This window comes from Branchiostoma belcheri, unplaced genomic scaffold, assembly GCF_001625305.1.
Source record: "Branchiostoma belcheri isolate BF01 breed outbred unplaced genomic scaffold, Haploidv18h27 scaffold64, whole genome shotgun sequence".
Classification (NCBI taxonomy): Eukaryota; Metazoa; Chordata; class Leptocardii; order Amphioxiformes; family Branchiostomatidae; genus Branchiostoma; species Branchiostoma belcheri.
Window position 1 is genome coordinate 188,871 of NW_017804287.1, and position 15,715 is coordinate 204,585.

General features: G+C 39.4%; 2 protein-coding genes across 8 annotated transcripts in view; one reads left to right on the top strand and one right to left on the bottom strand.

Annotated features, from left to right (window-relative positions):
• The window catches only part of LOC109483430 (solute carrier family 2, facilitated glucose transporter member 5-like), a 13,055-nt gene extending 4,312 nt beyond the window's left edge, over positions 1–8,743 (top strand). Inside the window, 8 exon segments of the mRNA XM_019786451.1 lie at positions 96–233; positions 924–1,114; positions 1,633–1,743; positions 2,167–2,271; positions 2,716–2,806; positions 3,232–3,348; positions 4,224–4,351; positions 4,772–8,743. Of these exon segments, the coding sequence (XP_019642010.1) occupies positions 96–233; positions 924–1,114; positions 1,633–1,743; positions 2,167–2,271; positions 2,716–2,806; positions 3,232–3,348; positions 4,224–4,351; positions 4,772–4,972 (1,082 nt within the window). The 3' untranslated portion in view covers positions 4,973–8,743.
• A 1,232-nt stretch (positions 8,744–9,975) lies between these two features.
• The window catches only part of LOC109483429 (protein kinase C alpha type-like), a 60,067-nt gene continuing 54,327 nt past the window's right edge, over positions 9,976–15,715 (bottom strand). For 6 of the 7 annotated variants that reach the window (XM_019786444.1, XM_019786443.1, XM_019786447.1 and 3 more), the window contains exons 13-18: positions 14,745–14,883; positions 14,393–14,473; positions 14,110–14,217; positions 13,277–13,417; positions 12,594–12,762; positions 11,375–11,615 (exon numbers count right to left, since the gene is read on the bottom strand). In XM_019786444.1, coding sequence (XP_019642003.1) covers positions 11,614–11,615; positions 12,594–12,762; positions 13,277–13,417; positions 14,110–14,217; positions 14,393–14,473; positions 14,745–14,883 — 640 coding nt within the window. In that variant the 3' untranslated portion in view covers positions 11,375–11,613. Of the gene's footprint in view, positions 11,616–12,593; positions 12,763–13,276; positions 13,418–14,109; positions 14,218–14,392; positions 14,474–14,744; positions 14,884–15,715 lie in introns of all 7 variants that reach the window. The other variant, XM_019786446.1, reaches the window with a different exon arrangement.

Below are 15,715 nucleotides of genomic sequence, written 5' to 3' on the forward strand. Positions count from 1 at the left end.
ACACACATATACACACGCACACGCGCACACATTTGAACTGCTTCCTTTAAAACTGGCTTTGATGTTTCAACATTTGATTTGTTTGACTACCCCAGGAAACGAGGAGCGGTGGCCGTATCTGCTGGGATTTTACATCATCCCTGCTGCCTTCCAGACGCTCTTCATGATGTTTCTTCCCGAGAGCCCAAGGTGTCTGCTGATAGATAAAGACAACCCAGAAGCTTCTAGAAAAGGTATGTAGGATACAAATGTGTAAAAATGGCTTTGGCTTAATAATATCAATACATGTCTCTGTAAATATGGTATTATTGGGTTCACCGCTGAAAAGTAAAAGTAAGGTAGAAGCAAGTAAGGGCAAGACAGCAAAAATGTTTAAATCTTTGGTGGGTGGTCAGAATACTTCTGCTAAGCTGAAATGGGACGGGGGCCGGTACTGGCTTCCAACCACCTTTGCCCCCTTGCTCAAACACTTCATGAAGGTCATAGGATTTGAGCCTTAAATTAAATTAATGATGAACGTTACAGAAATTGCGAAAACTTTGATGAGCCCAATCATTTTGTATCTGAAAACAATTGGTTCTTTTGTAACAACTATACGGATGTCATATTGTTTGATATTGGTCTATCTACTACCTAGTCACTTGCAATGATATTCTCAGTTGGTATTCATGAATGATGTAACATCCGTGTCCATAATATCACCAGAGTCCATAATATCGCCACCTTGAGAAAAGGTGTGCTTAAAAATATTTTTACTGCAACATACTTTTGGTATGCACTCCTGCACACCTAAAATGTACATACCTAGGGTATGTTGCAGTAAAAATATCTTTAAGCACACTTTTTCTCAAGGTGGCGATATTATGGACCCTGGTGATATTATGGACACGGATATTAACGATGTTAACGTCTTGTTTCATCAGCACTGAAGAAGATACACGGGTCTCACGTCAACCTGGACGTCTACATCCAGGAGATGAAGATTGAGCACGAGAACGAGATGAAAGAACCCAAGATGAGCCTGCTGGCACTGATCAAGTCTCGTTCCCTGCGTCCTCAGCTGATGGTCTGTGTCCTGGTCATGCTGGGGCAACAGTTTTCCGGAGTAAATGCGGTACGACTGACACACTACACCATAATCTCCAAGCAGATTCTTTGGGACAAGGGGAGAGTGTATATTGACCCCCTGTAAACATTGACCACCCAACTTGGGTGGCGTATTGGATACTGCCTGGCCATATTGCAGCCACCAAAAGATCCACATGAAGATTAAGTACACCATGTTTCTCTTCAGCTATCTTACTTACTAACAATAATTAGCAAGATATATTCACTCGCCAAGTCTTCTTGTAGCCTTTCACACGGCAAGACTGACTGGGTAATGGTATACTCAACGATGCAGTTAAGTGGCGCTTCAGTGGTAATTATGTGGCCCTAAACGTAGTCCCCCTCATCATGCTTCATGCTTATGCTAGATGTCCATTGCATGATGAGGACCTTAGTCTTTGGAAATGCGAAGAGATGGATCTTGTAGGGGAGAATCTTCAGGAATACAATGCTGGTTGCATTTATAGGGAATTGAATTCCCTTCGATACTACAACTTTCTGACATGTTTTGATATTATTTTCCAGATCTTCTTCTACTCCACGTCCATCTTCCTCCAGGCGGGCGTTCCCGCGGAGTACAGCGACTACGCGACCATCGGTGTGGGCGGGATCAACGTGCTCATGACTGTCGTGTCGGTACGGTTATCTGTACATTTATCTATGAAGCCTTACTGCATTCGTGGAAGGATTGACATAACAGGTGAATATCACCTCTTCAAGATGTACACCAACCCCGAGACCAGGCTGTAAAGTTTGAACCACTCACATCGGGAAGAACCCCTACTCCTTTCCTGCAGAACGCCCCGCCGGTTAAATAACCAATGATCTCCATGGTCTTTCAATGGTTTCTCAGCGCTAGCTTTATGATCTTATTGATCTTCACATGATCTTTCAGTGATCTCTCAATGATCTTTCAATGGTTTAAATCACCTTCATGATACTGACTGCAAAGCACTCGTTCATACGCCAGCTATCTCGCTCAGATAACTATAGATATAAGAATATCTTATACTATTGATGAGTAGCGCTAATTACTTGACTTGTTGTTTGTCCATGCAGGTGATGGTTATTGACAAGGCAGGGAGGAAGGCCCTCCTTCTGTGGCCGGTCGCCTTCATGGCTTTCTCGTTCGCCATTCTGACCGTTACCCTGGGTCTGACGGAGGTAAAGATTTTTTCGAATATCAAAGGAATCTAACATATATACAGGCAGCCAATCAGCACCAAGGCTAGCATCTATATGCCAATAGGAAGCTATGTAACATATACAATGAGTGACTCAGCCCCAAGGCTAGTAGGCCAATAGGAAGCTATGTAACATAGTGAGCAAAGCAGCATCAAGGCTAGCACCTGTAGGCGAATATGAACCTACGTAGCATATACAAGAGTCAATCAGCACCAAGGCTAGCACCCGGAGACCAATTGCAAGCTATGTAACGTACAGTGATTCAATCAGCCCCAAGAGTAGCTCCTGAATGGCCCAATGGAAACATACACAGTGAGCTGCTAATAAGCATCAAGGCTGAGTCCGACAATATTCTCTAATACTAAATGCCCTTCTTTAACAAGTTCTTTTTTTATTCACATTTACGCTCGAACATTTCCTCAGAACCTGTACTGTGAGTGCGGTTGTCAGCAGGGTCGGTGGCCGACTGGTGTGTTAGACTCCGCAGGCTCATGTATTCTTCCCAACGTAACAGGTAAAAAATGCTTAAATGTTGAATACTTTAACGAACTCTGCAACAAAAATCAAAGTAAGACATCAAAGCTGGTTAAGCATCTTGCCACTAATAAGTCATGGTAGTATTTTGTCATTAATTTTGCAAACGGGGCACTAATTGTCATCATTCATATTCACTGTGTCATGCCAAATTACGTCTCTCAAAAGTATGGTAATATAATTGAATGTAGGGAGATATGTATGGAAGTTCCTTGGTGGCTATGTAAATTTAGTCTTTTAAGACTAAATTTGTATATGCTATTGCAGGCTGTACTATTTGCACACGATTACGTTAACATCTATTTATTAGCAAGCTGCTACACTTGCAACCCCCAGAAAGATCATAGTTACCGTACTTCAAAGACCATATCCTGAATTTAGCTGTTTGTTTTTCGTCAACACAAGGTCCGACAGGCATCCCGATGACGACAGCTGGCCCGTTCGAGGACCCGTACCAGTGGATCGCCTATCTCAGCATCGTCTTCATCATTCTCTTCATCATCGCCTTCGCCATTGGACTTGGTAAATCCGTTTAAAATCAATATCTATTTTTTTTAAAGAATTGACATATACAACGCTACAATATGTGCATGTTATAATCAACATCTTTCTCGATTGCCTTCTGTAGTTTCTGTTGCTTCTCCGTTGACGTTTGATTGATTAGTAGGGAATGGGATGTTAAAAGCATCTACAAACAGGCCCAATTTATTGGATAGTGCCTGGGTATTTGTTGCCCATGAAATTTCTACGTCATCAATTTCTGCATAGGCCCAGCAGTTATTACTTGACGTAGGTATTTTATGTGTAACCACAAGCTTTCAGTTTTGAGGCTCACGTAATTTCAATGGAGGCATTTAATGGCGTCAGAAGACCCAAAGGTAATTCATAGCCTCCTGTGCAGGCCTCTGGGAGGGTGGGAGTTTTGATACTGCGTTTGGTACAATTTTAACGCGTTCTTTTGGCGGCCATCCTACAACCCACAAGACAGTTTGTACCCGCCGCGGCTGGTTGTAGAATGGTCGGCTTAAGAAAGCGTTAAAGATTCTACAAAACACAGTGTCCAAACTCCCACCCGCCCGGAGGCCTGCATAGGAGGTTAGGCAATAGATAAGTTCCCCAGCTTTGGACATTTAAATGAATTAGAAAAATTCATATTTCTTATGAAACTTGACAAACCATGTATCATTAGTTCTATATGCTCGTATATATATAACTGCGTCAAGAAGCGAGAAGAAGTTGAACATGTAAATAGAAGATTTAGTATGTATAGTTTAAGTGTCATTGCTGTATCCTTTTCCTTGTCTATTCATGACCTGTACTTAGCTTGTTAGAGCATAAACGTACAATAAAGGTCATTCATTCATTCATTCATTGATAACATGTGAAATTGTTCCCAGGCCCGATTCCGTTCATCATCACTGGTGAGATGTTCCGCCAGGGGGCGCGACCGGCAGCCTACATGATCATCGGCAGCACCAACCTGGTCGCCAACGGCATCGTGGGATTGGTCTTCCCCATATTACAGGTAAACCAATCGTCTTTACCACATCTTTACTTTTAACGACTTTCGTTGAAAGGGAATTTACCGAGATTGCCTGTAGTATTGATGTTTATGAAAATTTCATTGCTCAATTGTATAAGATTGTTCTATATATGGCAACGTCTGTCACTTCTGCCATATATACGGGAAACTCTTCTACAAGAGACTATTGGATGAGAGTATATTTTTGCACAGTATTTTGTAAACAGTAGAAATCAGCCACCCAAAACAATACTTCCGCAGTCGGAGGTAAAGAAACTGCCTGCCAATCCAAGCTAATATCCAAGTAGATCCTACGGTCGCAAGGGAGGATCCATTGGCCGAGGATTGACCATTGGCCGATGGATACTTTCTTGCCATCGCAGGATCTGCTTGGAACTAATCCAAGCCATTTTCCATCATCAGGCTCGGATCGGCGCCTTCACGTTCCTGATCTTCATGGCGGTGTGCGTCCTGCTCTGCATCTTCATCGCCGTCAAGGTGCCGGAGACCAAGAACAAGACGTTCGAGGACATCCAGAAGCTGTTCGGGGTTCGGGAAGACACCAGCGGAGAGGCTCCTAACGGCATACAAAATGCTGCTTACGTAGGCACTACGTACTTGTAGATAAAAAAGAAGTGCCTTATTATTTGTTGGCCGTTGGCCTTGTGACCCCACGGCTTTATGCTGAGTATGACGTTCGATGGTGAGGTGGTTGGGTGGCAAGATGTAATTTGCATTTGCATCAGGACTCAGGCCCATTGTTATGCTCGTTCTAGTGCGTCCGGCCTGTTCAGTACTCCTGTTTACCTGATCTTATTGCAACTTTCGCCTATAGCATCAATTCTTAGTCCAATATTGAAGTCACCAGGAAGTGATTCACGATGACTGTATAATTAGCAATGTACATGCATTTCAATGTTGATAATCATTAGTAGACCAGCCAAAACTATTGTAAAAATTTAAATAACCAACTTGAAGATATATATTGTATTTAATTTGTCGTTCTAGACATGATTGCATCTTGTATGAACGATCCTCGTACGAATGATCTACGTTATTGTAAACAAGCATCGAAATTCTGCCATGTCTGCCACGGCTACCAATTATGTTGCTGCTGATATACATAAACCAAAGATTGGGTGAATAAACATAATATATATAAGATACATAGGAAAGCCAATTACAATGATAATATTATGAAGGAAAACTGTTGAAAAATATAACTTTGTATATGATCATTGTGAGACCTGTTCTGTTCATAAGCATTGTTGAACTCAGCATTTCTCAGTGTGTGCATATGTGAATGCTGTGTTGTCGTTTTGTTGTAAATCAAAACCTGCAGAGGCATTCCTGTAACAAAATGTACTTTGAAGATATAAGAATATACATATAGTTACATATATATCCAAGTCATGTATCATATGCTACTTTGTGACAATAACAAATAAACAGAAAGGCTCTGTTACAGTGCTTTGTAGCAAAGTGGTTTAATTCATATCGTGCTTACAGTTGGTCTGGGTACATTGCTTGCACACATAGGTCGTTCCAGGTATATTTTCAAACAGTGCTTTCAAAGTAGCTTCAGTATATAGAACTACACGTACTTCAAACATGAGCTTACCAAAATATGCAAGGTGACAGCCACAGTCTTATTTGGGTACAGAACAGAAAAAATGTCAAGCCACACAAATTCACACATAATAATACTTTTTTCTAGAGACACATTTTACACAGCTACATCACACCAAGTACGGTTTTGAAGCATAGATGGTTTCCTGGCTACTATACGTGTGTATACACACGTTACCTGTTAAATAGTACATGTATGTTACCGATATACATACTACATGTACGTAGATATCAAAGCGTTTATGTTTTTTTGTTTTGTTTCTTACAAAATGGGTACTTTCTACTCTATCTTTAACTCAGTTGCCCTTCATAATACTCACCTTATTTCCTCAATCAACCAATCATAGTCTTGTCAAAGATTACCATACGAGGACCTCAACAAACATGTTATAGTACTTCTTTCATAGTCGTTAACTGACAGCTAGCACCAACAACTGTCACCAGCACAGAAACGTAACAACCATCTACGTACTAGATTTCGTAGGAAACCTCCGGAAATGTTTCTTCTTTTCGTAATATGTCCTTATTAGCAACATTGGGATGACAGTTTTCAGCGTATTACCAACAATGTTTAACATCTATATACATGTACTTCTCGACAACGCCTTGACAACTTCTAGAGACACATATAAGCTGCACAACTCAGAGTATCTTACAATGATCTCTTCTCTGATACAAGATGTCCCTTCTATATATGTAACGGCAGTTTAGAATTCCAAAGTCGACGTTTCAGCTGACATATCACACACTATACGCTGGTTACACACATGTATGTTACATTTACAATGAACGGGGATGACTGGTAAAAAAATCGTAAGCCAGGTTGTCATAGCATTCCAAGTACATTGTGGGAATGATAACACTTCTAAAATTATGAAATCAAATCTAACCGTTGCGGTACAAGTTAACAACATTTTTCACAGAGATACATAAAGAACTGATCTAGTCTCAAATAGAATTCTAAAACCTTAGCATGAAAGTTCATCTGTGTTGGTATACTTCATTATGACAAAAAGGTAAGTCCTAATTTACTCAGTGTTTAGCCCTTTTTGTCATAAAGAATTCTAAAACAATGGGTTCTATTGTGTTATTTTGGCACTCACATTTGCAATGAATTCTTGAAGCACAATTTACATAAAATGCCATGACAACACCTACATGTAAGTTTGTGCACTGGCCTTTGACAGTAATGACAAAAACAAAGGGTACACTATCAACATTCAAGTGGTGAAAATACTTCAAAGAATCCTTTACAAAATCAGTAATAACTACATAAAATGTTGATATGGTATGGTATGGTAACCTATGCAGATATTGGGGTTAAACGTATCTCTTTCACATGTACAACTGGACTATAGCGTTTTCACATCAGAAAGCATCATCAATACGTATTACACCTGTTTACAGCATTTCATCTACCTGTACCTTAGACCTATCTTTAATAACCTGCACTACATCATTGTTCACTTCTACATCAACCAAATAATTACAGTAGGACAGTAGAACATCAAGTAGTATAGCCAGTAATCTTTCAGTTTAGCTTCTCTTTGTATACAATATTACATCGTCATTATATGCATTGTTTTGTTACTTTTTCAAGCCATTTCACACACGCAGACATGGTTCCTTTGGGAATTGCATGCTCCATGATATGTGAGGGATGCAATGTTTTCACATGGTTGTCCAGTAGCAGAACAGTATTGACAGTCACTACGGCAAGTTCCACAAAATAACTTGGTGTACTGAACACATGTACTATCCATCCAATGGGAACACATGTACAACAAAGTGTTATCTATCCAATGGGAACACGTGTACTATTCATCCAATGGGAACACAGCTGTTTTCCATCCAATGGGAACACGTGTACTATCCATCCAACGGGAACACAGGTGTTATCCATCCAATGAAAACACTCGTATTATCCATCCAATGAGAACACACGCACTATCCATCCAATGGGCTCACATTTACTATCCGTCTGACAAGGGGAACACACATTACAAACGGGAGATATGTTACTATTAAATCTATTTCACATACATTCACTAATTATAGATTCTTCACAATCATACAGTTTGAATGCTTCAGATTAAAATTTGGTTTGCCCTTGTTCTTCCAGTACGAGTTGCAAATAAATAGCATACAAGAATCCTGTCAGTCTGAACTACTATCTGTTGCACATTTCCACAAAAGAAAGACTGATGGTAGGAGATATGATTTCAATATCTTTCATTGTCATTTCTACAGCCCAAAATGAAATGGTGAATCAAGAACCAATTTTCTACTAATTTGTTGTCCTGTCGACGTCAAATCAGTTTATGCTAGTAATCCATTGTAAACTGTCTAATAGTCATTAGAACAATGGAAACCAGTATGACCTATAATTACAGCGAAATGTTTGATCAAAGCACCCTGAAGAAAATCCATAACAACCTGCTTGTCTCATCTTGAAAACAGACTGACTTGAACTGCACCTTTTTTGCACCTACCCTCTCCTATAAGGAAAACAGCCTGAGAATTCGTACACTTCCAAAGTATCCAAATCTCATTTGCAATTAATTCTACCATTCTGCAGTCTACTGACAGTATGTGGTTTTCAAAACGTATCTCTGACGTAACTGCTGTTTCAAAACCTGTTAGAAACCTGTTTAATAGTTGCATATAACTCATATCTTTTTTTAACCATAGATGCTAAGAAAAAATATTGTTTAACATTACATTGTATAATGTATTATAGGCTAAGGTATTATATAAAATGTATATATATATATATAAAGAAGCAAAATAACCAAGACGAAGAAATTGTGCAAAAGTAAACTAAAGGTACCCTTACACTTACATAATGTGTATAAGAACGTTCTATACATCAGTGGTTTCAATATCCAAAGTCTATGACAACATCGATCAACAGAAAGACTTTGGTTGTGCACTTATTCCTTACAACAGAACACACAAGTTCAAACAGAATGGTTAGGAAGTTTTTACACTGCTTTTTGGGGATATAAAAACTCTGTAAATGCAGAGCATTACTAGATTAATACAAAAAATGAAAGTATACAAATCCAAGCACCTATGTCCAATAGAAATTCACCAAACCAACAGTTATTTTACAACAACACTTATTCCACATATCATTCATTTCTTCAACAATTTTTGAGTGAAAAAGAACAACTTTTTTTGGCATGGATGTGATTTTCCCTAGCACAACAGATCAGTTAGTCATTTAGATCTACCAAAGATGGCAACTGAAAATCTGTTTTGAGTTGAAACCTAACCTGTTAACAGGATGTTGAAAACTGACCTTAATTATTGATGAAGAAATGATAATTCTTAAGGTTTTAAAATCTGTGGTTTCACAGATCCTTCATATTCAATGTAAAAAAAATACAAAGAAAATATTTCACACAAGAAAAGCAAAACATTTTGTACCCACTACACTTTGGTAACACCATTTATGAGAAAATGGCATTTGCAAGAATTGAAATGTATGCACACAGTATAACATAAAAACTGCGAAATTCTAAAACATTGGACACGTAGATGTCCTGTTAACATGTAATGCAAAAGTCAATGCTGAGAAGAAATTCGGACTGTACATGCATGCCACCTGTCAATTTTAACCTGAACTGCACAAGGAACCAGTAGAAATATTCACATGCCATATAGATGAATTGTCTGGAGCCAAACTGAAATGACACAAGCATGTCAATGTCAGAATCCTGAGAAATATGGCTTTGGGAACTTAAGGTTCCAATGGCTTTGCATCTTTGTCTTTATGCAAGCATATTCCCTTAATTTCGTCTGCATGCTAGGCTGTTAGTGGCAAGATACTGATTACTACAGCTACTTATAATACCACATCCTGTTAATTGAATCAGAAAAGCTAAAGAGAGCCTGAGGGCTACTCCAAAATGAGCCTGGATTAATGTTTTTAAAGTAGATGCAAGGATTTTAAGAGTTATAAGAGGAAAATTGCTGTATCAAAATGTTTTTTTCCTAAACGAGCCAGTATTTTACCTAAAATAGCCAAAAGTGCATTCTACACTTACTGAACACATTTAAGAACTTCTAGGTGTGCTAGATTGCACATGTCCCATTACCTGCATTGCACAGATATCTGGCAATAAGTTGCCTCACTGTTTAAACTGCACATGCATAATATGGTGCTTTGTGGTTGATATGTCAAAGTAGAAGGCTTCTGAGACATAAACAAAACGTGTATCAAGCATAGTCTAGAGAAGAATGGTTTACAAGTAAGAGGCCTTCATCTTTGACCTTTGGCATGTGCAGTCCAAACTGTGAAACAGCTTATACAACATCTCCCACCCATATTTTGCATTACTATCAATCTATTTTTTGTGTGTTAAATTCCCTTATGACCAAGTACCCCAAAAGACACACAGCAATGAAAGAAAGTTCGTGACCAAATTGTTACTGACATTGACTTCTCTCCCACCTAGATATACATTGAAGTGGCGTCAAGAAATAAAATATAAGCAATACATGTCAATGGGATTAGAATTTTTACACAATCAGAGACAAGTTACTGTAAATTCCTGATTAAAGTACAATGTATGAAGGCCAAAAAAATTGATGCGCACCTCTGCAAGCCCAACAAAGTTTGATGTTTTTGAGCAAAATTTATTGGGGAAAATTGGAAAGATTAGCACCCTAAACTTTGAAAAGAATATAGTGGTGCTATGATTATAGCAAATATAGCAGCGCAGCATTGTTGTTCCATTGGGAGAACCCTGAATCTTATAAACGGTACCATTCCAAGTTCCCTGTGCCAATGTTCTGCCATGTTCCTGGATCATCTTCTGATTCGTTCAGGCAATAACCTCAAATAAAGTATGCACCCTGACATGCTCTTGGGATTTTGAAAACTTTAGAAGTGCGTACTTTGATCAGGAATTTACAGTAAAGGGTTTAACAGTCCCATTTCTAATTCTCCCAAAACTTAAGAATTGTGTTACAGGATATGTCCTTCAAAGTTGCTAGTTCATCACAACATGTTATACATGCTTAGCCATATATTGCACATAATTCATCATTTGCAACTTCTGCAGGAAAGAAACAAATATTTGTTCACAAAAAAATTTTACAACTAGCAGTCATTGCAAATCAATCATAAGTCAATGTTAATACAAATGATTTGCCCGTTTTATTATATAATGGAATGCTAATTTCTACTCTGTACATTTTTAATTCCACGTCACCAATAGTGCATATTTAATTTTCCGAACCCATCACCTTCTTCGTGTTGTTTAATGTTAATGCCACCTGTAAATTTTATTCCAGCTACATTCAGTTTTACTTCACAACACATCGGAATAAGCACTGACGTGAGGGTCTGCAGACATGCTCACAATATACTCAACACTTTTTTTTTGTTTGATAACACACAAAGCTTTACAAACACATTTTACTTAACTCTCGGACTATCGCGAACGCTCCAAGACGTACGTTTGGCTCGCTACGACTACTAATGCTGGGTAAAGTCTGGGTTTGTGTAGGAGAAACCGTCGAATTCTGATTGGTCCAGGTTCATAATGAGCAGCTTGTCCGTAGGGGTTAGGGTGGTCGGCTCCTGCGTGAATTCCTTATCGAAGTTGCTGGCATCTCTACTGTTTTTCTGTGAACAGAAAATCCAAACATAATTTAAGTGTGACTAACAAAACATGAACTGTAAATAACCTATACTTAGATCGACAGTGACAGATTTAGAAGGTAATATCTTGTGAGAAAAGGAAGAACTGATCGACAGCAGATACCAATCTGAAAACCTAAAATCATCTGTAAATTGTTGGTATATCATTACATAATTATACAGTGATCATGTGAAATAATTAATAGGAGTTCGTTGAGGGTTACATCAAGCATTAGAGACAGAAGCAGACCAATGTCAAGTGGCCTGTGCAGTGTACTTGACCCATAGTCAGATAAATTGTTCCAGGATATTAAGTGCAAATTATAGGGATGCTGAAATATCAATAACTGATTTGTGATAAATTATATTGATTACATCTTAAGAACATCACAGATTAATCAATATTGACTAGCACATGCATGTTGATTTTTGTGTTAGCATTTAGTTAACAGTACATGTGTTCAACAATCCATAGCAACTCCAGCCCGTCAGTGACAGAGACAGAAGAGCTGAAACAGAGTGGACAGGGAGTTAGACAGTCATGTTCTGTTTACAAGATCTTCTTTTTGAGGAGGACTATCTAGTCTAGAGGATTGGAACTGCGGAAAGAGGACCAGAGAAACATGAGTAAGATAGAAGATTTAATATGTTAAAGCTGAAAGGAGAGAAACAAAAAGTGATGAGTAGGAAAAAATAAAAGATTGGAAGAATAGAGAACAGGTTTAATTTGTGTTTGTCCCACGTCACTATGTAATACAGGTTTTAACTTTGTAACTATGTGGTACAGGTTTAGTGTTCCCAGGTCACTTTGTGGTACAGGTTAGTGTGTCCATGTCATGTGTTGTACAGAGATTTAGCAACAGTTGAAAGCGTCTTAGGTAGGCACACTGGAGTTTGGCTGTAAACTCTTAAAACGAAGAGACAAAAAAAAAAAGATCCAAGCAATGAAATAAGCCAACATACAGCTATGATTCGCTTTTGGTGCGGTCTGTTTGAAATATGGGTTTGTGAAGCTGAACCCGCCGAATTCCGTGCCGTCCAGGTTACAGATGATGGCGGTGTCCGTGGGCGTCAGCGTGAGCGGCGCCCGCTTGAAATGCTTGTCAAAATTGTCAGCTGCTTTAGAGGAGGTCTGTTTCGAGGGCAAGAAAGGAAGAGTCATTGGACAAAACGTTAAAGATATTATCAATTTGAGACACCTGTTACAAGATATACCAGGTCATTAGAAATTATGTTTCCTGCTGAATGTGGCTGTTAATTTTGCAAATAAAAACAAAGCTTTACCTTTCACAAAGACCTGTAAGATAAAAATGCTTCTGAATCATTACAAACTTGCTGTCAGTTTCAACTGTACATGTGCTGTGTGGTGCATTATATATTTCAAAGTTGAAGGTCCCTGAGATATAAACAAAATACTTTTGGACATATATGAAAAAAAGAATTAGATAAGAATTGCTTAGAAGTATTGGGCCTTCATCTTTTACCATGTGAATGCACAGTATAAACTGTGAATACCTCAATGTAACAATAGTCTTATTGTCTGTAGCAGTGACAATAATAATAAAAAACAAGGTTGAACATAACTGCAAAATGGTAAATACACGACGTACACAAAACATTGACCTTAGTCTAGTAGTCAGACTTACAATTTTTGGTTTGAATGGTGGTTGGATCTCTCGGACAGCTAGTCTGTCCCAGTCGATGCGGCGGAAGAAGACGTGTTCCTTAATGTCTCGCTCTCCCTCCGCACCAAACCCTAGTCGCTTGGTGGGGTGCTTGGTCATGAACTGGAGAAGAAGACAAAAACGTGTAGATATCAATAAGTGATGGACAGATGTGCTGACATGGTTCTCATTTAAGTTAGACATTGATAGCAAGGTAATGCAGCTATAACTATAATATGGAACATGATACAAAATGCTCTACGGCCTGCAGTGGCCTCTTCTCTCCCAAAGGAGGAGGAATGCCCACCACCTTCTACAAGCTTGCATCCATTGTACAACCATATAAACATAGAAACTGACAGTCCAAGGGCTAATCTGGGGAGCCACTAACTCCAAATTCCAAACTACAAACACTTGAACAGAATACATATATTACAATCAATTTTCCCCTGTACCAATTCCCAGTGTAATGTCCTGCCTGGCATGGTTGTGAAGGCTCCCGACATTTTTTCATAACAGACTGGATGCCTGCCCACCCTAGCCCGGGACCTCAACTCCCCCCTCCCCTACTTTGCCCCTGATGGTGTTATATGTGGGTCATGATGACATATGGACAGATAAAAGATCTGGACAGAGTGTGTCAACAAAGACATTAGAGAGCGTGGCCTTGCCAGTGTGAACCTGCTGGATAGGGCTGCCTGGAGGTGCGGAGTGAAGACCAGTACCAACTAGCCGACTGCTGCCGACCCCTGTGGCAGGGACAACAGCAGCATAATAATAATCCTGGATAGTGATTGAGTGAAACGGGTACTTACACCCTTACAGATGGACACGGCTTCCTTGGACATGGACTTGGGGTAGGACACATTATGCTCCAGGATGGATTGGAACAACTCATCTTCATCTTCACCATCAAATGGGGGCTACAACGGAAAATAATAATAACTTTTAAATTAAGGTTTAACTGGTAGTGCAGAAGTTACGTAGTTCATGTACTACATATAATCATATATTTTAGCTTCATTCTTAATTGACAGTCACATACATTTTACAATACATAGCATGATGTTCTGAGTCTACAGGTTAACTAGTACATACCTGCCCAGCCAGCATTTCATACAGGAGAACTCCAAAGGCCCACCAGTCCACCATCTTGTCATAGGGTTGGTAAGCTACAATCTAAGAGAAAAAAGAAAATCAGAGTAAGGAAGTATTGTCCATTGTTTCTATATAATTTTATACACAAAAAACTCTAGAAATCTTTGCCTTATTTTTGTACTTCATTTTCTTGACATTTTCTGTACATGTATGAGTAACTGTAACAGTTGTTTAGCTGCTGTGAAGAAAAAATACAGTTTCACAAATAATGAAAAGGAGAGGAAATGTTTGCACATATATTGTAGGGTAGTACACAACAAGTTAATCAGGAAGAAGTTAATTAGATTAGTACCTCAGGGGCAATGTAATCAGGTGTTCCACAGAAGGTTCTTGTCTTGGCTCCCTCCGCCATGTTCTCTTTACACATGCCGAAATCTGCGATCTTGATGTGACCGTCAGAATCCAGCATGACATTGTCCAACTTGAGATCTCTGCATTACAAGGAAGATTGTTATGTTACAATTGCAAGCAGAAGAAAAAGTGATTTAACTATCATATTATGATAATTGAACTGGTTTTAACATAAAGGCTAAATTTTAGGCTAAAACAGCAGACTAAAATATACTAACTGCTACAGTTGAGAAAATCAGCATTGTAATTCCCTGTCCTTGGTGCTGATTGTGTTATTATTGTGCTAAATTGTGTTTTCCTGTCCCTAGTAATGTGTTTCTCTGTCCTTGGTTCTGTGTTACCTGTTCCTGACTGTGTTTCCCTGTCCCTAGTAATGTGTTTCTCTGTCCTTGGTTCTGTGTTACCTGTTCCTGGTGCTGACTGTGTTTCCCTGTCCCTAGTAATGTGTTTCTCTGTCCTTGGTTCTGTGTTACCTGTTCCTGGTGCTGACTGTGTTTCCCTGTCCCTAGTAATGTGTTTCTCTGTCCTTGGTTCTGTGTTACCTGTTCCTGGTGCTGATAGTGTTTCCATGGTGCTGATTGTGTTTCCATGCTGATAACTGACAGCATGGCCATGGTTTCTGTCTATAGTGCTGGCTGTGTTTCCATAGTGCTGACTGTGTTTCCCTGTCCTTGGTGCTGACTGTGTTTCCCTGTCCCTGGTGCTGACTGTGTTTCCCTGTCCCTGGTGCTGACTGTGTTTCCCTGCCTCTGGTACTGACTGTGTTTCCCTGTCCCTGGTGCTGACTGTGTTTCCCTGTCCTTGGTGCTGACCATGTTTCCCTGTCCTTGGTGCTGACTGCGTTTCCCTGTCCCTGGTGCTGACCATGTTCCCTGTCCCTGACTGTATCCCCTGCCCCTGGTACTGACTGTG